General features: G+C 38.5%; 1 protein-coding gene across 1 annotated transcript in view; it reads right to left on the reverse strand.

Annotated features, from left to right (window-relative positions):
• SLC24A4 (solute carrier family 24 member 4) overlaps positions 1-24113 on the reverse strand; it is an 85491-nt gene that overhangs the window by 7996 nt on the left and 53382 nt on the right. The window contains exons 8-15 of the mRNA XM_072337433.1: positions 23056-23081; positions 22444-22497; positions 21976-22061; positions 16172-16341; positions 14415-14559; positions 4418-4584; positions 2143-2257; positions 292-404 (exon numbers count right to left, since the gene is read on the reverse strand). Coding sequence (XP_072193534.1) covers positions 292-404; positions 2143-2257; positions 4418-4584; positions 14415-14559; positions 16172-16341; positions 21976-22061; positions 22444-22497; positions 23056-23081 — 876 coding nt within the window. The remainder of the gene's footprint in view (positions 1-291; positions 405-2142; positions 2258-4417; positions 4585-14414; positions 14560-16171; positions 16342-21975; positions 22062-22443; positions 22498-23055; positions 23082-24113) is intronic.

Here is a 24113-nt window from a genome sequence, read left to right on the forward strand (position 1 = left end):
TTCTGATACAGAATGTAATGTACTGCATTTGACAAACTGGGATTTAATTGCAGCTTGTGGAAGGAACATTGCTCCTGTAATTTCTAGTTCACTGGTAGAAAACAACCCCACCAAAACACAACACCTTATTTAGCAACCAATAACATGCTAGCACTTGCTCTGTTAGATTAGTTTTTATTTGCGTGCTTTCTTTTTAAGATATGATGGTGGGTTTGTTTTGTTGTTGTTATTTTGTTTGTTTGTTTTAAATGGAGAAAACGAAAACATTACAAGTATGTTCGGTATACATACAGTTGATCCATAATCAATCGCCATGGTCTGCAAACCCCACGGAACACCAAGGCCCACCAGAATGTCAAACACATTACTTCCTATCGTGTTGGATACTGCCATGTCACCAAGGCCTGCAAAGGAAAAGCAAATTTCAGGTGAAAAAAGGAATAGAATCAATTCCAGAGGAATTTAGTATCCGGAGGAAACTAAAGAGGACTGACTGGCATTGATCCAAGCCCTCTTGGACTGGCCAGAGTATCTGAGGTAAGGAGACAATTTTCATAATTAGAAATTATATTTAACATTGGCTGATACCTCATTCTGCACCAATAGTTGTAAGGAAAGCAGAATCCTTTCCCTCTGCTAGTTTGCCTTAATGGGCAGCCTAACTACTGAGTCACGTCTACAAAATGCATACCAAGAAGGAAGAGGAACTCTGATATAAATGGGACAAATCTCTGCACACAGAGCAGAGACAGACACTGCTGGATCACAGATACAGTCTCTATTGTAAGGGATAAAGAAATATTATCCTTACATTCCATTTTTATGGCAGTATTCCTCTCTACTCTTCAGATATTTGTCTGCAATCTGCCTTCTAGCCATTTTTCTTGATTTCAAGTACTACAAAAATGCTGTCCTTCAATGAGAAGGGATGGTTTTCCACAAGCTACCGCTTAGCTTCACTTTCAGAGGAAACAATCCTTAGAATAGTTTTGACTAATATTAGGAAGGAATTAATCTAAAGCAGCTGTCTGTTCATTGTAAAACATATTGTGTTTTCCTCCAGTTCCTTCAAAAACCTGTTTGCTTAGTACTACATACAGAAAGCTAATCTAGTCAGAAGGCAGTTCCATAAGAACCTTGAATATTTTTGTGAGATTCAATGCTTGTATAAGATTTTTCCTGCAGCACACCTAATAATACAAGCTGGAGAATTAAACATCTTAAACATATAATTCTTTTTAATCAAGCAACATTTAAGAGCACTGCTTCTATCTCAAAGGTGGTACATTTGGGTGCTTAACTTATCACTTCAGAACCCTTGCTGTTTGCCCAATTATATGTTCTGAAGATCTCATTATCTGGAGAAAAAAAAAAACAACAAAACACTACATGGATAGGAGTGGTGAAAAAGAATAGAATTAGGACTGGTTCTTATTCTACTGCAGTAGAGGAGATCATACATTCAGGCTTAATGTTTTTCAACAACAGGAAGGCATGTGGCTACAGACATTTCTCAAAAAAGGAAATGTAAAAAACCTTCACAGAACATTAAAGATACATTGAGAAAAGAATTTAAAATTTCAATTGGAAACTTGATGGTGACATAACTAAAGGTTATCTAAAACCTTTTCCAGTGCTACTTTTCATACATCCCAAAGGGAAAGAGATTTGCCTTTTGATGAGAAGTATGCTTGAAGCAACACCATTTTTGCTAGATCACCTCAGACCACTTCTCTGGGTTCAATAAATCTTCTAGAAATCAGTACAAGTTTTATATGGAACAGTGCTGATCTGCACACATTCCTCAACACAGCTTTTTAATAGCTGATATTCCAGACTGGTCTATTACTTCCATCTTTTTACTCAGACTGACACATACCATGCTTGAGATGGCTAACTGTCAGATGACCGTCTGTAATGCTAGGCTGTGCCCAGTCCCAGTGAGTAAAAGGTAATAGGATAGGAAAGATTTTTTGGCACACAGTACTTAGCAAAGTGTTCTGTTTTTCATCTAGGCTCTGAAACAGTACGAATAAAAATAATTAAAAATAATAAACTTGCACTGAAGGTTTATGTGCACTGAGGAAGCAAATCATAGAGCATGTATGTAGGACTGCAGGTATCCCTCTGCAGACACAGTACCTTGTCTTGCTACTATTAAGCTGGCCATGCAGTCTGGGACACTTGTTCCTGCAGCTAGGAAAGTAATGCCCATGATCACATCTGGTATCCCAAGGGTGTATCCAATCACAGTCACCTGAAGAATAAGGAAAGGAGATAAAGCTGTCAGATTTGGAAAGTCTCCTCAAGCCAATACTACTGTAGCATACTCTGATCTCTGGTGTAGATTCCTGAAGAATTAGACTGAAGATCCATTTCTGCAAATGAAGTAAGTGTGGAATTACTAGCCTAAAATCAACCTTGTGAAAAGTACCTTGGACACAGTCTTCAACACTTTTGAGCAAACAGTAAGCTCCATTTTCTGTACTTCTAACAGGACGCACTGATCTTTTAAAGAGGACCATGGACATGGAGTCAGTCTGTGATTTTGTTATTATTTTATACCCAATAATAGCAAGACTGTTATTGCTTCTTCTTGAAAAAGGATTGGAATCAATTTATAACACGATAGAGTGTCAGAGACATAAAGAGCTTCTTATATTCCAGCACATGAAGAAGGAAACAGTTTTTCAAATAACTCTTGATACAATCCCAAAGCAGCTCTGGTTCTATTTTCCCCTGAGAGTCCAGATGCAGCTTTACAACTATTAAGGGAAGGGCTGAAGTTTGTAGCAGAACTCTTGGAAAGGACAGGGAACATTATTTAACTGGAACATCCAAAGAAGACTGAAAAAAAGTGAAGAGAATAGAAGCACTAACAGGCAACTGAGCATGCAAAAGAAACAGCCTTGGGAGAGTGAGAAGACAAAAGCAAGAGGAGCTCCTTCCTTGCAGAGAGTATCAAGAGTGAGAGTCTTTATGTTTCAGTGTTGTTTTCTTGAAATACCCTGTCAGCCTCGTGCATGAGGAAGACTAAACCTTTTACCAAGGAAAAGGTGTTCTTTAGAAACTCACTCACCCACTCACAAACCTTCATACTCTCAAAGGCAAGTGGTAGCTCAGACATAGGAGTAGGCATGATTCTCCTGTTATAAATGGTAATACTATAACGTCTGGCGGCATCTTAAAATAAGAGGGGTTGCAGTCTTGGCAAGCATGTCTTGTTTGTGAAGGGGACATCTACAAATGGAACCAAGGTGCAGAGCATGGTCTGACAAAGGACATATGGTATGAAATTAATCTGTGGTTTTGGCACTATTATACCAGGCAGAATGAGTGGCTGGCATATGGATCTCTCAACCTTCAGAGAGGGGGATTACTTTATAGTGTAAAACACTATGTATCAAGTGTGTATTGAAAGCAGAAAGAAGCATAAATATAAAGCAGTCTGCAAATGTCTGACACATTTGGAGAAGGTATGAATGTTCTCCACCCAAAAAATACTTCGCAAATAAGTTCAAGAACAAAATGTCTTCCATATATACAACTATAGGAGCATATATTTGGCTGACTGTGCATACTTATACAGCTATATATTCTTCAGTACAAAACAAGCTGACTACTTCACTGTATTTTCCTTTAAAGACAAAAATGATCACAGAATTCTTTGACAGCACATAGTACCTATCTTCTAGCTATAGATACCTACAGCTTTATGGGTTTGCATCTTTTAGTGCAGAAAAAGGTAACTTTCTATATTTCGAAAGTATAGCTCCCACCACAGAAACCAGCTGAGGAGCTTTTCTATTCATTTAACTTCTCTGACTGAAAACATGAACTTGATAACCGGAAAGAGGGTAAAAAGAAAAAAAAACATAAACCTATTTAATACTTCCAGTAAACGTGCTCCTAAATTGATCACAGTGTACACCTGTTACACTGCTTCTCAAAGAAAGGGCAAATGGAAACATAAGAAAGCATGATATGAAGTATGATAGTCTTTCTCTAAGACTTTCGTGAATTATGCCACTCTATTTGAGGTTTACAGCACTTCAACTTTTGCCATCCATCTGCCTCTTATATATGTTTGTTTCAGTATCAGACCATACCACCCAGTTCCTAAAGGTGTCTAAGAGTAGCTGTTATGAGCTGAATACTTCTATTTAGATTCCCTTTCATTAGTAGAATGTGAATTATTTGAAAATCAAGCTGTATTGGGCACTATACAGTAAAGGACCAATAATTTGTGCAGAAAAGAGTAACAGAAAGATATTTTAAGATAATTTTAAGAATCAAGAGTACAAACTGAAAATACTACACTATGATTACACGTCTTTAACAAATACACAGAAGATCTATGATCTATTTTGAGATTCAAATTCTACTCTCTATGGCAGGTTTTGCTACAAGGACTTACCATCCACACCATAAAGTAGGAGAACAAGGCAATCCAGAGAGTGGATAAGATGAATGTGAACATAAACCAGTTCTCCCAGCGGGGTTTGCTGCAGTTTGGAATGGTGCAAAAGAGCACGAATATCAATGGCCATGTCAAAATCCATTTAATTTTATTCATTTTTCCTTCTGCAGGACAAAAACAAAGGAAAGAACTAGTTTAATTTTTGCCGTTAGTTTCACAGGCCCAGACCTCTTTGAACACAGCAGATGACAGGATCTCAGAAGGCTGGTTACAACTGTGCACATCAGCTCATTTTCCAGCATACCTTTTATCTACACTTGCTCTTTGTTTGCACTCTCAAGCAAATTCTGCCCTTGCATGCACATCCAGAATCTTAATGCTAAGTCTGCCAAAGTGTACGTAAATCCAAGAAGGATTTACAAGGATTTAAAAGCATGGCTGCTTTTATAACCAAAATGAATGTTCTGATCTACTGCACTTTCAAATACCTGCATTACAATTAATCCAAAAGCAAAATTAAACAAACAAACAAACAACAAAACAGTATTTTAAAAAGAAGATGGAAAACCTTGTAGTCAAAATAACCTGCAGCTTATGTGCAGCAACAGAAAACAGTTTCAAACTAAACAGTAGAACGGACCCAACCTGTGAACATGATAAACTGCTTTCACATACCCAAATGTGGACACCTGGGCAGAATTTCAACCTAGGCCTTAGAAGATGCAGATTTGTTAACTCTCTCTAGTTGCACATAGCTCAGCCCTGGGTTACTCTCTTATCCTCTATAAAGCAATGACTTTCCTTGTACAGCTCACTGAAATTAACAAGCAAGCAGCACCGGACCTCTGTCACTAATGATGAAGGCATGAACAGATATTCTAATTTTCCAACAGAAGTGAAGTTGTTTAAGTAAAAGCCTGAAGGGCAGGTAATAAACAGGGAAAAGACCCTTCAGTTTCACTAGAAATTTTCTTTCTACAAAAACACTGTAATGTAGGACTTGTTCAATACAAGATTGTGTCACTGAATTCAACTGAATCAGGTCTGTCCTCTGTACCAACGTGCACCAGACACAAAGATATCAAGCATCAAACCTTTGAAAATTAATCATACCTTTGCAATTTAGGAGATTTCTTAATAGTTGCCCAAACACAAGTCCCCACTCATTTACTTAGATACATATCCTAGTGCTAAGTTAGAGATCAGCTCCTAAATATTTCCTTGGGAATTCTAAGATGCCATTAACCCACCAGGAAACCTTAGACTGTTTGGCCTTTTATTTATGCCCTTTTAGCCTGTGTCCATGGAATTTCTAATGCAAAAAAAGCTACTAAAGTCTCTTCATCCAACCCTACTTCTACATGTTTACCACAACTCTGTGAATAGATTTTAAAGATAAGTCTTTTTCCACCCTTGTTACATGTACTGTTACACAAGTTTTAACAACAGTAATTCTTCTGTTCTGTCCAGAAAAAGAAATGACACTTTTTAGCTCATGACTCACTAACTTTATTAATGAGGCTGTAAATATCCTATGGTATCTTATACCTCCTCCCGTTCAATTTGTTCTGGTTTGGATCATTAAAGGACTCCCACTGCTTAATCTGTGTTCTGTCTACCCATGCTGCTAAGCCTGGGTCATAATCAAACAAGTCAGTATGGCCCAGGCAGATAATTTTCTTAGTATAAATTCCAAATGCAAAGTGAGTGGGCGACTGTTTGAAAGGAAAAACTTATGGATCTGATGTTGGCTAAATCTGAGCACCTTCATTGGTGCTACGTGCAGGGGATTCAGGCTCATCTGTCTTTTGAACAACATGAAAAAAGAAACAAAATTGCCTGTGGAACAAAGAGGGAACAAACAGATGCTCTCAGCCTCTGTTGGAGAATATAGATCTTGTCACGGATCCTATCTAACGTACTGAATTACTTAAACAAATGCTTAACTGTGAGAATTTGCAGGGCTGTATATTGCATTGCTATGCTTGCTCAGGACCAGGAAAACAGAAATGTTGGTGAAGAACTACTTACCTTTCTTCTGTCTTACTAGTGATGCACTATCCACAAAAAGCCTGGGATAAAACTGCTTTGTAGAGCAACATAATCCATGGAGGTGATGTTCGTACTCATCACATAGCACCAGGCTTGAGGTTTTAGGGGTTAGGAATAGCAATTTTGGGTTTTGTTGGGTTTTGCTGGACATTTGCAGCTAGCTTGGAATAGTTCTGATCTTTTACACTAGCTTCTCTTTTACACACTTTTTATATAAAGCCCTAAACTTATCTAGCCTTATAGCTCTCCAGCTCTTGCTACACTGGGTCATGGAACTATGTGTGGCACTCAGTGCTAAAGAAGTCTTATGCTCTTATGCTGTATCTTAATAGTTAAGTAAGAACGTAGTGCATTTAGCAGCAACTTTCCTTTGGATCCTGATGCCTTCATTCACATCACCTGGCTAAACTGAATACACAAAAAACATCCAGGCTGAAATGTTCAGTTCTTTTTAAACTACTTATTGTGCTACTCTTTTTTATAACTAAACATGTCAAATTGTTTTATGATTGTTGTTTACCTTCCTAATATACCTGCAAGGAAGAAAACTTTTCATCCTCATTAAGCCTATTTTTCAATACGTAGCTGTTCTGTGAAAGTATGCCAACAGCCCCATTATAGGATGTTAGCTCAGTTGTTTCACAAGCAGTACCAGCTACTCCTATGAGCCCTGGGTCTGCAGGCTGTTGCAGCAACTCACAGCTGAGGAAGGGTGCATTTTGCTGCACTTCCTTGTGAAAATAATGAGAGAATATTGCTTTATTATAGAAGGCAACATCATTATAGAAGAGCCCATTTTCAATGTTTCCAAAAATGTATTAAGAGAGAGCCCTACAGCAAAGAGTCCTTCGTTAAATCTCAACACATTTCTGGGCTTGTCGTCTTTCCAGATGTTCTCAGCATTGATCACTGATCACATACGTATAGGGCACTGTTAAAAGAAGTCACAAACACACCTTGCAGCACTGATAGGAAAGGAATATTTCCTTCAGGCATGACAGAAAGTGACTTTCTAAAGGAAAAACACTACCCTAGTTAGAACATTCACACACAGAGTAGAGATGCACTTTGCATAAAAGCATGAAATTACACTTGTGTTTGCATTCAGATCAGGTTTTCAGATCTTGAAATAAATCTCCTGATACTCCCAATTTATTGTCTTTTGGTTTGCTAGGCAGAGCAGCCCTGGGTCACACCAATGAAATTCCACTGACATATAACTGGAGGTACACACCTAGTGTGCTCCAAGTAATAATAAGCAATTTAGTCCATGGGACCATGCTAGAGCTAGCCCCAAAGATAACTTCCTAATGCTTAAAGTGTAGATAAGCTCAGTCAATAAGATGCATGAAGAACACTCACTGAGTTTAGACAGACTCCACTTGGTCTTCCCTTTAAAAGAATAGCAATCTAGCACAGACCTTAGCTTCACACACTGACTACTTCAAAACACGTCTTCAGAACACTGGAATGTCTATAACTTCCCATGCAAAAAAGGTATCACCTAAAGGAAATTTAGTAGTTACAACCTACCTGAAAAACACGAATCTAATTGGCATACAGGGATTTCTTACCTATGTTGTTATGAATGCCTACACATTTATAACTTAAGGTAACTGGAATGATAGAAAAAGGTTTTCACTACATTCACCTGTTAAACAAGGAAGGTTTCCTCAAATTTACTTCTAATTTCTGTTTTTCTCGTTGTTGTTGTTGCTTGTTGTAATTATTTTGACGCCAGTAAATTTCCAATTAAAAAGTCACTTTATGACCATCTTAGGATGTTTATGCTGTACTCTGTCATTTTAAAATTATTATTATTATTATTATTAATTTTTGTACATCTCTCTACCATTTATCATTAGTAAAAAATGAACAAACATGTTTTTCCCCCAGTGAAAAGTGATTTTTAAGTCACCTGTCTCCTGGGTCCTAATTAGGCTTTATGCCAGAGATTATATTTACGTTTGCATATCATTAGCAACATTAATTCAAATCTTGACCTGGAGGTGTGTTATGAGTAGCATACACACCTCCACATGGGAACTTCACAATAATTCAGTCAGCGAGTATATTACTGATAAGTTTATCAGAGTTGAGAGTGACTGGAAAAATTTAGCATATGTAAATTAGCCAATCTGAGAGCTTAATTAATTCCTGAGCATTTCCAAAACACAGCAGAGGAACATCAATTTTTGTCCAAATATGGGACTAGCACTGAAGCAACCAGAAGAGATGTAACAAATATTGTGAATTTTCCATCAGAAATATCTTCCACTGAAAAATCCAAAGTAAATGCTTTTCAATTTGCTGTTGGGAAAATTAACACAGAAACTGCCCTTCAGGCCTCTTGGAAAATCCCCACTGATTTCAGTTCTGCTATTTTCTCTAGGAACTGTGGATGTAAGACTCTCTGCATTAATGCACTACTGCAAGCCTATGCAGCAGATAGAAAGGTGTCCAAGAAGGCCCAGCTTTTGTCAGCCTTCCAACTGGGAAGCTGATATGTTAAAACATTGCTATTTCAATTCTTCTGCAACAGAGCTTTGGAAACAATTTTTTTTCCTCTGAAAAAGTACTATGGTTTTACTTCTCACTCTCATTGAAAACAAAGTGCTTTCCAAAATATTAAGACTTCTCTCAGAAGTTTCATTTTCCAGAATGTAAGTTCCAAATTCCAGACCATGAAATCTGTCCCAAACAACCTATATTTCTATTCCGAGTCTGTACCTTTGCCAATCCTTGCATGCTCAGATTCATGCCAATAATTTCCTCTTAAAGACACATCTTTGGCGTGCTGGGAACTGGTCCTGAAAAAAGACTTCGCACTATTTGCAGAAACAAGCTTTACTCTCAGAGTTACTATAGGTTTACATAGGACAATATTCAACAAAAATTAAACATAACTGAGCAGGGTGCTCGCTTGTTTGACTTGGTTGGATTTTGGCATAATTTAGTTTTATGTTTTTACTGTGCTATCTACTTTATCACTTTTTTTTAAGGCAGAAGTGGGATACACAGATTTCCTCAAGTTCCTCCTTTCCCTTCCAAAATGATGAGCGAACATAATAGAGTTACTAAATTAAACTTGCACCTATTTTTCTGCCAATTTCTCCTGTATATCTTCCTACACAGAACACATTAGCTGCTCTCCTGGAACACTTTTTCTCCTTTATTTTTCTACAAAAGGATTCTGCCTCGTGAGCTCCAAGAATACAGTTCAAATCAAAAGGCAGTATATGTGAAAACCAGTGAGATCTGCCTCAGAAGCACATTTGTGAAATAAAATTCTATGGTAGATGTGCTACTACACAGACATTAGGTAAGAAGAAGTTCTCCCAAAAATGCATTTCAGAATACAGCAGTTAAGTCCCAGTCTGAAATACCTTCTTGAAAGAACTCCTCTCTTACAATGCCAAAGAAGCAATGGGAACCAGCTCCTTCCTAACCCAGTCACCTAAATCATGTTTCCAAATTTAGGCAAAAGCACCATAAAGCAGGACAGATAAAGAGTCTGAGAAGCAACAACAAAGAGGAATAAAACTTTACAGTAAAATTTACTTTAAACACATGAGGAGCGGAAAGCGTGCTGGGCCCACTTGTGATCAAAGTATAAAAGAGCACTGAGAGAGGATATGGACATTGCTGAGATGTTAAGAGAATGCTCTACATCAGTGTTTGCAGAGACAAACACACTCCTTAAGTTGAAAACAGCAAAAGATCATAATGAGTTTCAGGGCAGTAGGGCCTAAATGTCTCATTCTTCCCAAGACATCTTCATAAAGTCATGGTTGGATTTAGAATATTGGGCTAGATGAACATTTGTTTTGACTGAGTACAAATATTTTCTACAGTTTTAATAGATACGGTTAATTCCTTTTTGATTCTGTTCTACATGTTGTCTTCATACTTTGGACCCATACAAAAATGAGCAGGATTGGTAATCTCCTTTATTGCTATCTTATTTTAGCTCCAGGAATTAATATTCCTGTTTTAGCTAACACCATAATGACTTATGTAAAGCATCATTGGTCCAATCCTATAAGAGATGGAATTCTTCATTTCTGTGAAACCAGTAAGAGCTGAGAACACTTTGTGTTTTAAAGGATCTTGAACATGTGACAATGAATGAGATTTAAGCATCCATTAAGAGCTGCACAGAAGTGCTTTTCTGAGTCTGGGCTCTAAAACATTACTGAGCTATTCATGGGCTTTTACACATCATTTTGTTGTTAGCATATGCCTGCTCAGTTTCATCCTGCTTTATTCTAATCCTTTTTTTACCCGCCTAAAGTCTAAGACCTGTTTCCAAACAACTGTACAGTAATAGAACAGTAAAGCATCAAGTCAGCCTTTGTCTCAGAGGATAATTATGCCTTAATGGTTAGGTCAATAAAGGAATTCCTCTACCAAAGAGAACATTTCTACCCACAGAGAAACTAGAGACAAAGGCTGTTTTGCACGATGACGTGTACTTTCCATACAAACTACATACTGTATCCTGTTTCAAGACAGGCCTGAACCACACCCTGAGGCTGAATATCTTGGAATGTTTGACATATGGAATCTAGGCTAGAGATGAGTTATGACTACTTTCATGTAAAAATGTTTTTCTCTACTTCTGTGTGCTAAAGCCCTCCTTTTATTACTAAGCATCACCACAAGGGATAGAGGAGAACAGTAAGTAAATCTTACGGATGGCAAATGATACCTTGGCATTACTTAAAGATGATGCATTTAAACTTATTACTATTTTTTTTTATTTTGGAAAAAAAATTGTTCTTGCAAAAGGATGCAGAACATACAATTTGAGGGAGGGAAGTCAGACTCCAAAATAGGCTAAAATAGATGACTAAAGAAAGCAGAAAATAAAGGGTTGGGACACTTTATAGCCACTTTGTTACGGTTCTTTAAAAAATTGGAGTGAATTTTCTACTTATCACACTGCAAGCAGTTGACTTGGAAAGTCCATTCAGTGCTTATTCTTCATCGAGCTCTTTATGGTACTGAAAGAATAGCTTGAAAATACATCAAAAGAAAAATGGAGGGGATTTTGGGAAATTGTCTGCAGAACTACCTTTTCCCTAAAGCAAGTTTCAAACAACAGGATTTTTTTTTAGGCTACTGATTGTGTCACAGCACTTAACAAAGAATGATGCTGTTTATATTTTCCCCAAAGTTATTCGAAATGTACTTTTGAAAGGAAAAATATAAGAATTTTCCCTCAGAATATAATCACGGAATCATAGAATATCCCTTGTGGGAAGTGAACCACAAGAATCACTGAGTCCAACCGCTGGCTCCACACACAATCACTCAAAACCCAAATCATATTTCTGAGACTGTTGTCCAAACACTTCTTAAACTCTGTCAGCTTGAGGCTGTGCCCACTGCCCTGAGGAACCTGTTCCATGCTGACCACTCTCTGGTACAGAACCTTTTCCTAACACCCGACCTAGCCCTCCCCTAACACAGCTCCACTCCATTCTGCTGCAGCTGCTCCTCATACATCATGCCCTCTAGATCTTTCACCACCTTCACAGCCTTCCTTTTGACATTCTTCAGAAGCTTTATGTCCTACTCACACTGGTATGCCCAAATCCACACCAGCTGGCACTGGTGCCAGCTTGCATCTACCAGAACTCCCAGATCCTTTTCTGTGAGGCTGCTCTCCAGCCTCCAGTTTGTACATATAGCCAGGGTAGGACCACTCTAGGTGCACAGTCTGGCACTGGCTCTTGTTAAACTTCAAGTGATTTGTGATTGCCCAACCGTTTAATTAGACACTGCCTCCCAACAAGTACCTTTTAGGGAGTCAACGGCACCTCCTAATTTAGTATCACCTGCAAACATCCTTAATATGCATGACTATCATATCCCCTGAGGAGAATGGGCATTAAAATGGAGTCCTGGGGATCCCCACCTAGTGACCGGCCACCAGTCTGATGTAACCCCATTTTACTATAACCCTTTGAGCCTAACCCGTTAGTCAATTGTTCACCCATCATGTTATGTTGTATAGCTATGTGCCGGACATTTTGTTATATAGCCTGCATAGCTATATGCTGGACATTTTGATAATGAGAGACAACATCAAAAACTTTGCTGAAATCCAAAAAGATCACATTTACTACCTTCCCTTAATCAGCTAGAAAGATGACTTTGTCATTAAAGAAAGCAAGTTAGTTATGTAGGACTTTTCCCTCACGAACCCATGTGGGCCATGACCAATGACTGCACCGCCTTTCAAGTGCTTTTCAATAGTTCCCAGAATAATCTTCTCCATAATTTTAACAGGCACTGAAGTGAACAATTGAATAGTGATGGTTACCGATTATCACCTCCAGACAGCAGAGGAATAACACTACCTGAAAACAGTGATGAGGATTCAGGTGATGCTAATGCTATTAACATTTTTAATGCAAACTCTTTGATTCCACAATGCACTTTTGCTCCATTCCAGTAAAACTAAATCATCAGTGTTTCCATTGTGGCCTGTTACACCTAATTTTCTTGTGGACTTTCTCAAAAATGCAGAAAATCTGCATTAAGAGAAGATCAGTGACATAAGTCTTAACACTCTTCTAGTTCCAAACATCGCGCATGTCACACACTTAGGAAGCTCCACTCCAAAGTGTTTTTTTATTCAAAGAGAAGTTGTCTGAATCTTGAACAAATCAAAACACGGCAATTTGATCTCCAGGTAATGTTTGCCACATGTTAAGAATTCTGCATCATCCTGGGATGTAAAAATAAATGCAAAATTGTGCAGCCCAATTAAAACTTGATAAAAAAACACTTGATAAAAACACCTCTATTAAGAAATCTTTGCAAACATGCATTCAAAGCTGCATTTTTAAGATGCTTTGGTTTTGTTTTTTTGCAAAAGTATATTGTTGACATGGATCCACTTATTTTACCATTCAATAAAGAGGGTTTTTTTACACTTTCAATGATTATCAGGAGTACAGCTAATGAGCCCATCAGTAGTGAATGAGTTTGTTTCTGCTCTTTAACCTCAATAAAAGCTCATAACTGCTGGATGCAAAAAGATCCTCTAAGAGAACACAGTACAGTAAGACATTAAAACATAGTTTTATCCTATCATAGCTTGCCTCACTATTTGCTCAGTCACAAATATCTCTTTTAAACTGATGGCATGTGAAGCAATGGAATCTTAAAGAAACTATAATTGTGATAAATGGAAAATTCTTCCTTCTTTGTTTCTTTGCAATATTCATCTATAGTGCGAAACCTTGGGGTTAAACAGTAAGAATGTGAGAGAATACTAGTGACTGCATACCTGTGATAGCTGATCTAATCTCTGCTGCCTAATCTCCAAAGTCAACCTGTCATGCACTATGGGCATCAGCACAGTGAGGTTGGTTACATACAGCCCTTCACACCAGTTACTAAAAAATTTCAAAATCTTTTTCAAAAGTTGTTAGATGCTGCCGTTTTAAGAATTTTAAACATCTTCAAAAGCATTAAACGTTATTTTTCCTTCTAAACCCTCCTTACTCTTTGTCTAGGACTCCCCTATAGTCACTCTATCAAGTTATGACATATTTATATATCCAGCTGCCTCTGTCCTAGTAATTTCCAGCAGAGCAGTCTTAGCAGTTCACTTCAAAATGGCAATGCAGTCTTCGCCAGGTTGTTGTGTCAAATTATTGAACATAAACCTACCATACTTGCCTTCTCTTCACCTCTGGCAAATCAGGACTTCTATGGTGCATGATGGTTGGAAAACACATCCCTAAGATCTGCTTTTGGTCATGTAGCCTCCATATTGTACTGTTATGAAATCCAGCCTCTAGACAGTCAAATCATATCCTTTCCTCCTCTTCTTCCCACATATATTGTCTGTTCCTACAACCCACTGTTTGGCATTTTAATTCCCTTGTTTCCTTGCCCTAAGCATCTGGAAAATAAAGCTTACCTGGCAATGAAAATGGAGACAGATTATCCTGTTCACTTTCCTCCTCCTGGTTCACCACAGGGATGTTCCCATTTTCAATATTCTGATGTCTCCCATTCTGAAGTGGTTTGCTTGAGCCATTGGCAGACTGGATTAATCGCTGGCGCTGCACAGTATAGAAGACAAAACTGCTGTACGTTTCATTCTTTACTTTTTTACACCTTGGTTTTGCCACCTGTCCAGCCCAAGTCACGTGAGCTGTTATGTTTCTCCACAAAGCCTTCCCTTTGCCAGCAACAAGCAAATCTGTCTGTGGTCTATCTGTTTGTATGAGATCAGTGTTGACCACACACCCTAAATTAGTGGCATGAGCATCAAGCCACGATCAACAAAGTTACTGTATCTTTTCTAACACATCACATTTTAATGATATTCGTTATTCTGAAGCACTTCTCACTTGGCAGTTCCCACTCAAACCAGAGGTATCATCATAAAATGGTAACAATCAAAATGTTTCTACCCTACTAAGCATAGCTTACTCATTGCCAGAGATCTCTCCTACACAGTTCAACTCTTTTGCCTCCTTCCCATCCCCATTCCTTGTGGTAAATGCAGGTACTACAGTACTATTTCAAAAGCATGATTAACTTGCAATGTCCTTGTCACAAAGGTCATACGTTTCCCCTTCAGACTACATTCAAAACACGTAGTACAATTATAGTGAGAGTACATATCAGTATATATATTACTTACTGCGCTGAAGAATGTGAAATATAAGAAAAATTTCCTACTCTCATATAAAAAATAATAATAATTTAGTTTGTGAGATAACAGAGTGATAAATGCTGTCTTTTTAATCACAAACTGTTGCATCCTCATATAAACACCTGAAAAATAAAGTAACTGCTCAACATGCAAAGGAAATCTGGAACGTGTATTAACACACAGTAATTAAAAATAGAGAAAACTCTGCAAAACTTTGGCAGTGAGAATAAATCACAGTATAGATTCAAAATACCTTGATATGTTTTTTTTGCTGATGTTGAACAGCTAACAAAAGTATCAGCTCCCTGGGCACATATACATTAAGAAGTACTTCTTTCTGATCAATGAATTGCTCTAAAGAAACACTTTTACAGAGACAGTTGCTACATTGTGTCCTATCTGATCTTTCCACTGCTAACTGTACTTCACACAAGGTCAGAACAGCACCACTTGGCCAGTCCCGTCACTTTAGCTGCAGAGTATGAAGCAAGCAATATACAGCAGTGACAAGGCTTTAATTAAGAGCTAACCAAAACTGTTCAGAACAAATCCTCTCATGAAAGGATTTCAGTGCATTTTCATTTTGAGTCAATGACTACAGTGAAGATTACAAAAGCAAGCAAGCATCTGTTGTGTTCCTGATGTGCTCTCATAAAAGAGAAGTTCTTACAGACTTTTGACTGGCCTGCTCGCTATTCTTTCCTATCTTGATCACTGAGGTCATGGTCAAAAACAATTCTTCTGCAGATAAAATCCAAATGGTGCACATACACACATACACTGAAGCAAACAACTGGCAGGAAGAGAAGAGAATCTCTCCCTGGTGACTGCCCTACTAAGACAGACAGCATAACCAACTGGGAACTCACCATCAGTTCTGCTGTGATGTGGGTTATTGCAGAAAGTTCTAGGCCATCCTCAGAAACATGGCAGAATCTCAGCTCCACAATCACTGGGACACTTTGGCAACCCCTCTGCCTCACAGTCACTTATTGCTTTCATAAGCAACCTACCTCATTAATGATAATTCGGCTTGCCATCCGCATTCTGGTGCGTGGTCCAAACTTATTTGTGATCATAATCCGTAACCCAGCTTCAGGGAATCGGTATTTGGGGGGACTGGAGCAGATGATCTCATCCACCATCACAACGCTGTTTTTGCCATACTGCTGCACACCCTTCACTAATGACCACAAATGGACAGAATTAGTTGCAAGATCCACTCTTCCCATTGCCCAGGTTTGTTCTCTTTAGGCAAGGATTAACACTAAAGTGAATATCTGAATTTACCAGTGACTTTCCTGCAATATTTCTGTAGCCTGGTAAACTTGTTCATCTGTGGTGCATCTCATTTAGACCACAAGTTGAAAGGTGATTTCACACCAGTAAGGCAGCCAACAACATGATTTGTGGGAGCAGCTTTTACCCAACCACTTCTGATGTAGCACCATTTTATTCTATTTTTCTATGGCTTTTCAAGCCCTTTTCTTCCTCCAAAAGCATGTATATCGTGAAAGCACAAACAGCACTCCCAAAACCTATAAATCTATCCTACTAGATTAGGGTGCTTAATAGATAGATACTGATGCACAACCACTAGTCCTCGATGTTGCATTTACTCCTCTTGGAAAGGCATGCACAGAATATTATCATATCTTAAACATTACAAGATTTTAAATTATGAAAAACAGCAGTTGTCCAGAAAACAAAACAAAACAAACAAACAAACAAAAAAGAATATATTTTAAGTAAGTCTTTGTTAATATAAAGGAACTTGTAACAAGGTTAAGAGTTTTGTTCTATGATGTGAGAACATAAACAGAGAAAAAAACTTATATTCAATCAACACAAGTATAGGAAAGGAATTCTAAAGCCTAACAACCAACCAATTTTCTCACAAATGCTACAGGCTACATACAGCACATAAAGCAAGGCTCAGCAGACAGGAGACATACCCATATGGTGTTAGAAAGCAGGGCAAAAGATATGCATGACTGCAGTAGTTATTACACATAATATTATACTAGGAAAAAAAACCAAAACATTCTTTTCTGCTTGTTTTACTGCTTTGCTTAGCTTAGCTTCGCCCTCCCACTCCCCTTTTAAATTGTTACTTACATTAAGAAGAGGAAGAGAATGTAGGAGGTAGAAGTGAAAGATAAATATTAGTGCATGGCTCCAGCCAGGAAGCAAAGAAATCTAGGGAAACATTCAACTCAAGCAAAGGAATTAAAATGGACCCGTTCTAAACACACAGAAATCTACATGGTTATAGTTTCCATTGTTACAGTGATATTTTTGCTTTTCAGGAAGATGTTTTTCTGGATCCATACAGTCATAAAACACATCACACTATAAAGGTTGTACTGCCTCAAAGCATCTTCTAACAAAGTTGTTTTAAAGCTGAAGAAAAGTAACCTTCCATTGTCATCAAACACAAAAAAACAGCATGACTTTAAATCATCAGTAAATGGCTACATCTTTTACACTCCTGCATTTGAGTGTGTTGCTTTGTTTCACTACAAGGAGTCACCTGTGTGTATATTGGGGTGACCTGAGGAGTCATACAGGGAGAGCTTTGGTTTCACAAAGAAATATGTTCTTTCCCAAGAATACACTCTGTAGTCTTCTCTTGTAGTTAAATCTCTAAAGGTGAAGGGAACTAAAAGCGTTTTGCATTTGGCAAACATAAAAGAGCAATTAACTTCTCCCTTCTGACATTTAAAACGAATTCACTTTGCTGAGCATTGCAACTGACAATACAAGCAAGGAGCCCAGCCATTCTTATGACTCTTATAGTATGTAGTAGTTTTTCCTGTGAAAGAATATACAGACAGACAAACTATGAAGAAATTAAGCCTTGCAGAATACTGCCCAGTCACATTAGCTTAACATTTGCTATAGTTAGACAATGAAAAAAAGTTTATTTACATCAACCATGGAAAAAAAGCCGTATGTTTTTTTAAGTCTCATTGGATTAATTGCTCTCAAGTGAATTTTGGTCAAGTTTCCATAGTGCTTCTTTATCTTAAGGTATCATGAAAATAACATGAAAGCACTGCAGTTGATCTAGAACTGCCTCTTAAAACAGTCAGGAAACAGTGACAAAATGTACTCATCTTTGATAAAAACTGAGTAAAGACACAAAATAAATCACTGTATGTATATGAATAACTGCAGCCGTTCTGACCTACTGCAGCAAATTGCTCATGGGTTTTCACTACAGCTCTAAAGGTTCACTCTATGTGCCTATGAATATAGATATATTGACCCCATACAAGACAAATAAGCTCCATCTAAAAACTGCAAAAATCCCACATCTTCACAACTGTGCAACAGTTAAAATTCTTCTTCAGTTCTCCATTGTGACATTTCTCTCCTTCTGAGAACAGCTTTTTCTTTTAACAGTCTTCCCATATTTCCTGCTCACCATGAGGGTCATCACCTCCAGCCCTGCCAAAGTCAACAGAAAGCTTCTTGCTGACTTCAATTCACCTCTAATCAGGCTCTTAAGGTATCTACATCACGCACACAGAAAAAGCACTTTTATCATGAACTTCTGTTTCAGGCAGGCATCAAATCATGCCACCTGGTGGAAATGTATAAGGAAAGCCATATCTGTGCTTTAAAACAGGAGCATTGTTTAAAAAGTACTAATACTTCACCTTCACATGTATGTGTAGGATTTGCCCTTGAAACTCACTTTATTTTACAGTGAAAAGCTCTCTTTTTTCTCTGTGCAGCTCCACTACTGGAAGCTTTTATACTGTAGCAGAGGAAGTTCTAAAAATATTTTCTTTAAAAAAGAGCTGCATATTACATATATATTGTGAATTAGCAGTGCTGCTGTTTCAGAGGCCTACTACTGAAGGAGGTGCAGCTCAGCTTAGGAAGCCAGACAAGTGCCAACTAACAGCAGGTTACCAATATGGCACATGGCATGTGTCCTATTTTGATTTGAGAGAAACAGAACAGAGATCCACGTGATGGTTTTCCAGGACAGTTTCTTGACACATAGGGTATCCATCAGTGGAGCAACTAGGCTGGCATCACCATCTTCCACTACCCAATCCAAGCTCCATTATCTCCTTAACTTCTTGTTTATCTCCTCTGCTCTTTACCTGTGATAATGCCTACACTCTCACACTTTTCTCACAATGGTCCCTTTATCATGGCATGCATTTTTTGCAATGAATGCTGGAGAAGGCGAAGGGAATCTCACTGAAATTGTAGTCTCAGTGCATTATTATTATTATTATTAAGAAAATTAAAGAAGAAATTTGCTGTGGACAACAGCTAGTGGAAAAACCATTCATACATGCCTGGGTTTTTTACATGTTCTTAACAAGCATCATTAAATAATCTTCACGTTTCCTGAAAAGGAAACAGGTGGACAGACAAGCAGTCTGTGTTATATCCCTCTATCATAGAGTGGCCATAGAGATGAACTGTAGAAGTATATAATAGAATTATGGAACCCTCAGAATTGGAAGGGACCTCTAAAGATCATTTAGTCCAACTCTCCTGCAAATGAACAGGAACATCCACAGCTAGATCAGGTCGCTCAGAGCCTGATCCAGCCTGGACTTGAACATCTCCAGGGATGGAGTATCCACCACTTCTCTGGACAACCTGTTCCAGTGCCTCATCACCCTCACTGTAAAAGGCTTTTTCTTATATCTAACCTAAATCTACTCTCTTTAACTTTGAACCCATTTCCTCTTGTATCACCACAGATCCTGCTAAAGAGTCTGTCCCCTTCTTTCTTGTAGCTCCCCTTTAGATATTGAAAGGTCACCTCACTGCCTTCTCTTCTCCAGGCTCAGCAGCCTCAGCTCTTTCACCCTGTCCTCATAGGAGAGGTGTTCCATCCCTTGCATCATTTTTGTGGCCTTCCTCTGGATGCACTCCAGCAGCTCTATTTCTTTTCTGTACTGATGACACCACAGGTGGATGCAGTACTCCAGGTGAAGCTTCATCAGCACAGAATAGAGGGGTAGGATCACCTCCCTTGACCTGCTGTCCATGCTTCTTTTGATGCAGCCCAGGAAATGGTTGGCTTTCTGTTGGCCTTGAACACCTTCAGGGATGGGGCATCCAAACCTTCTCCAGGCAACCTGTTCCAGTGCATCACCACTCTCTACGTAAACAGTATTTTCCTAACATCTAACATAAATTTCCCCTTTTAGTTTAAAGCCATTCCCCCATGTCATATGAAGTCAGTCTCCAATTAGACTAGAGGAGGACAATCACCTCCATCATGCTGCTGGCCACCCTTCCTTCGATGCAGCCTAAGATATAGATGTCCCCTCAGACTGCAAGCATGTCAGCAGTTGCTGGCTCATGTCCCCAAGTCCAAACCATGACATCCAGGTAGGCCTGCTCTCAAGTAGTTCTCCCAGCCTGTACAAATATCTGGGATTGTCCCAGCTCAACTGCAACACCTTGTACTTGGCCTTGTTGAACCTCATTAGGTTCTTGTGAGACCACTTTTCAAGCCTATCGAGATATCACTTCTTCCTATTCAACTGCACCCCTAAGTGTGTTATCATGCATGCAGATGACATTGAAATCCAAAAAACACCTCAAAAATAAAAACCTCTAAAATTATATGTATTCTAACACGGAATCACCTTTTTCCTATGTCCCCACTGGAATACATCAATTCCCTAGCAGATACCCTCTAAAACTTGATACGACTGTAGCTCCATGTGCAAGTGATAGACTTCACTATATCACAGTCAGTGTTCACAAAAAAAGAAAAAATCATTGCAAAATGAGACCAAAATATTTCAAAGACATCTTCACTGAATTATGCTACCATTAGAGTTACTTTAAATTTAATACTGAGTGGTTGTCTAAACAACATAAATAAATATGTGTGCTACCACTGTATAAATGCAAGTGATACTACCTACTTTGAAGAGAACCTGGTCTAAAGAGCAAAATCAGAAAAGAGCAGAATTGTCTGTATCTGCTATAAGTTCCTGTGTGTCACTATTATTTTACCACTTGCAGACCATTCCAAATGTTTTCTCCATTCTTGCAGAGCTCATCTTCTAGAATGTGAGATGTTTGTTAGAGAACACAGAAAGGAGAACTCACTCATCAAGAGCTGCTTGAGCTCACTGAACTACACAGCTGGAGCTTTGAACAGAGCAGTGATTTGCTCTATTAAAAAAAAAAGGGAACGCAAGAAAAAAAGGCAAACAAGCTTAGAGAAAAAAAAAACAAAAAAAAAAACACAAGAAACAACAACCCGGGCATGTTTTTTTTTCTTTTACCTCCAGTACCTGAAGTTGAGTGTCATCTTCTTACCCTTTATAACAACAAAAAAAGCTGCAAAGAATCTGCATTTCTCACGTTTACATATGTGCTTGGCAATGTATGCAGATCTATATAGGCATGTAAAAATCAGCCTTCCGAAGATCTTCTGAACTCAACATGTAATCCCTTTTGCCCACTGATCTGCACCCATCTCTCCATCTACACTCAATCCTCAGCTTTATTTCTTTCACAGCTCAGCACTGAACAGAAGAGAAAAAGGAAGCAAAACTGCCCATGTGCAAAGCAGCTTATTTTCAGAATCTACAAAATACATTTTTTTATCCTCAATTGGTGGTCTGACTGCTGAATTTTGAAGCCAATCCAATAAAATATCCTACTTAAGACTTATAACAGCATTTTAGTCATCATTAGAGAGAAAAAGGGCATCTCCCATGAACTATTATTTGTCCAAGTCCTGTCTGCTCAGCCTTACCTTTCCACAATAATGGAATGGATGGGTCATCACAATTAGAGGCATAACATTTATTACCATCTTCCATCTCATTGTCGACAGTATCACCATTTCCAACATTCTTGCTTTTGAGGGTGAAGAAATTTTGCATTCTCATATTGTATCTGAAAGTGCAAAAAAGTTCTACTATATTTCTTATCAAACTTTTAAACATCTCTCACAAGATAAAGCAGAATGCAAAAAAAAAAAAGACCAGATCAGATTCAGTGAAGGCAGTTACGATTTTGGAATCAGGACATTCACTATACTATGGCTTCTTTCCTTTTGCAGATAGCTGTCAATTTATCTCACTCCTTGTCCAAATATGGTGTTCCCCACTGCAGGCATATGTTTGGAACAAAACATGATTAAGCATGAAAATGCAAGGGACCATACATAGAAAAACAGCAGGCTGCCTTGTTCTCAGGAGGAAAGCCAAAGACCAAACCACACCAAATGGTCTATTAACATCTGAAGAGGAAAAATACAGAAGAAAGAAGCACTTACTTCATGATAAGTATGTAGAATGAATACATAATGATGAGTATAAGGCTTTCCCACCTCAGAGAGATAAAAAAAAAAGTGTTAAAATACCACCCAAATAGCTGTACTCTTCATAAGTTTCATATAGGAATGTGCATAAAACATCTAGTACGAGTCAAGTTTGTGCACACAGGATTCATGCCATTAAGATTCGATAATGTCTCAGGAGGATGGGGGAAGCAAAGCCTATTGGGTTCTGATAAACATGCAAATAAAATGTAATCCATGTATTCCAAAAACATGCTACACAGACTGAAACCAGAGCTGCCCTCTGAGGATCACAATGCCGAAGCGTTCTGTTGTATCAGTACTGAAGCATAGGCTAGGCACTCTTTTAGATGATTCTTTCAGAAGATGCCTATGATCTTCTTTTGGAATCACACCTTTTCCTATTCTCTGGAACACCTAGTACAACTGTAAATGTTAACTAGAATAAGAGCAGAAAAACGTTCTTAGCTGTCAAATCCAGCTGTTGCTTACAGGTTGCATGCATGAAATCTAGGTACACTGCAATGCCATTAAATGATCAGTCTCATGGCAAATACAGTATGTTTAAGGATAGTCCAGGCAACTTACCATTCTATTTTCTCATCATATATGAACTAGAAAGAAAAATAAAAGGAAACATAGGTTTACATCTATCTTGAAAACATTCAAGATTATTTAATAAGTATCAGTCATATCTAGCCAGAAGCTACTGGAGATTTCCTCTTTTGACTCTTTCTAACCGGAACTTTCACCATATGGATTATACCCCTCATAGCTCTAAAGCACAAAATGTTTGGATGAGGCTTGGATCTCTGTTCATGACTGTTATAAATATTTAGTAGAACACTGTGAATGTGAGAGACATTTCGCTCCAACTCTCAGTAAAAGATGCATTTTTACTCCACTCTGTGTACTCCTTGTGCTTAAATTGGAGAGAGATGGATTTGAAGGGTGTACTATTTGATGGATGAGGAATTGGTAGGATAGCCACATCCAGAGAGCTGCAGTCAAAGGCTCCATGTCCAGGTGGAAATGAGTGATAAGAGGGGTCCCTCCAGGTTCTGTACCAGATTCACTAGTATTTAATATCTTTATTAATGATATGGACAGTGGAAGACAGTGGAATCAAGTGCATCCTTAGCAACTTTGCAAATGTCACCAAGCTGGGTGGGGTACAGGTGACATAAAAGAAGGAAGGGATGCCATCCAAAGGGATCTGGACAGGCTTGAGAAATGGGTCCATAAGACCATCATGAAATTCAACAAGGACAAATGCAAGGTGCTGCACATGAGTTAGGGGAATCCCAAACATCAGTACAGACTAGGAGATGAAAGGATTGAGAGCAGCCTGGCAGAGAAGGACTCATAGGTACTGATGGATTAAAAACTGAGCACGAGCTTGTAGAGTGTGTTTGTAGCCCAAAAAGCCAATTGTATCCTGGGCATACAAGAAGCGAGGAGGTGATTCCTCCACTCTACTTCACCCCTGTGAGACCCCAGCTGGAGTACTGTGTTCAGTTCTGGAGCAACATAAAAGATGTGGACCTGTTAGTGTGGATGCAAGTGAGGGACGCATTGAGAGCTGGGCTTGTTTAGTCTGGGGAAGGGAAGGCTCTTAGGAGACCTTACTGGAACCTTTTAAGACT

The sequence above is a fragment of the Excalfactoria chinensis genome, chromosome 5 (assembly GCF_039878825.1).
Source record: "Excalfactoria chinensis isolate bCotChi1 chromosome 5, bCotChi1.hap2, whole genome shotgun sequence".
Lineage (NCBI taxonomy): Eukaryota > Metazoa > Chordata > Aves > Galliformes > Phasianidae > Excalfactoria > Excalfactoria chinensis.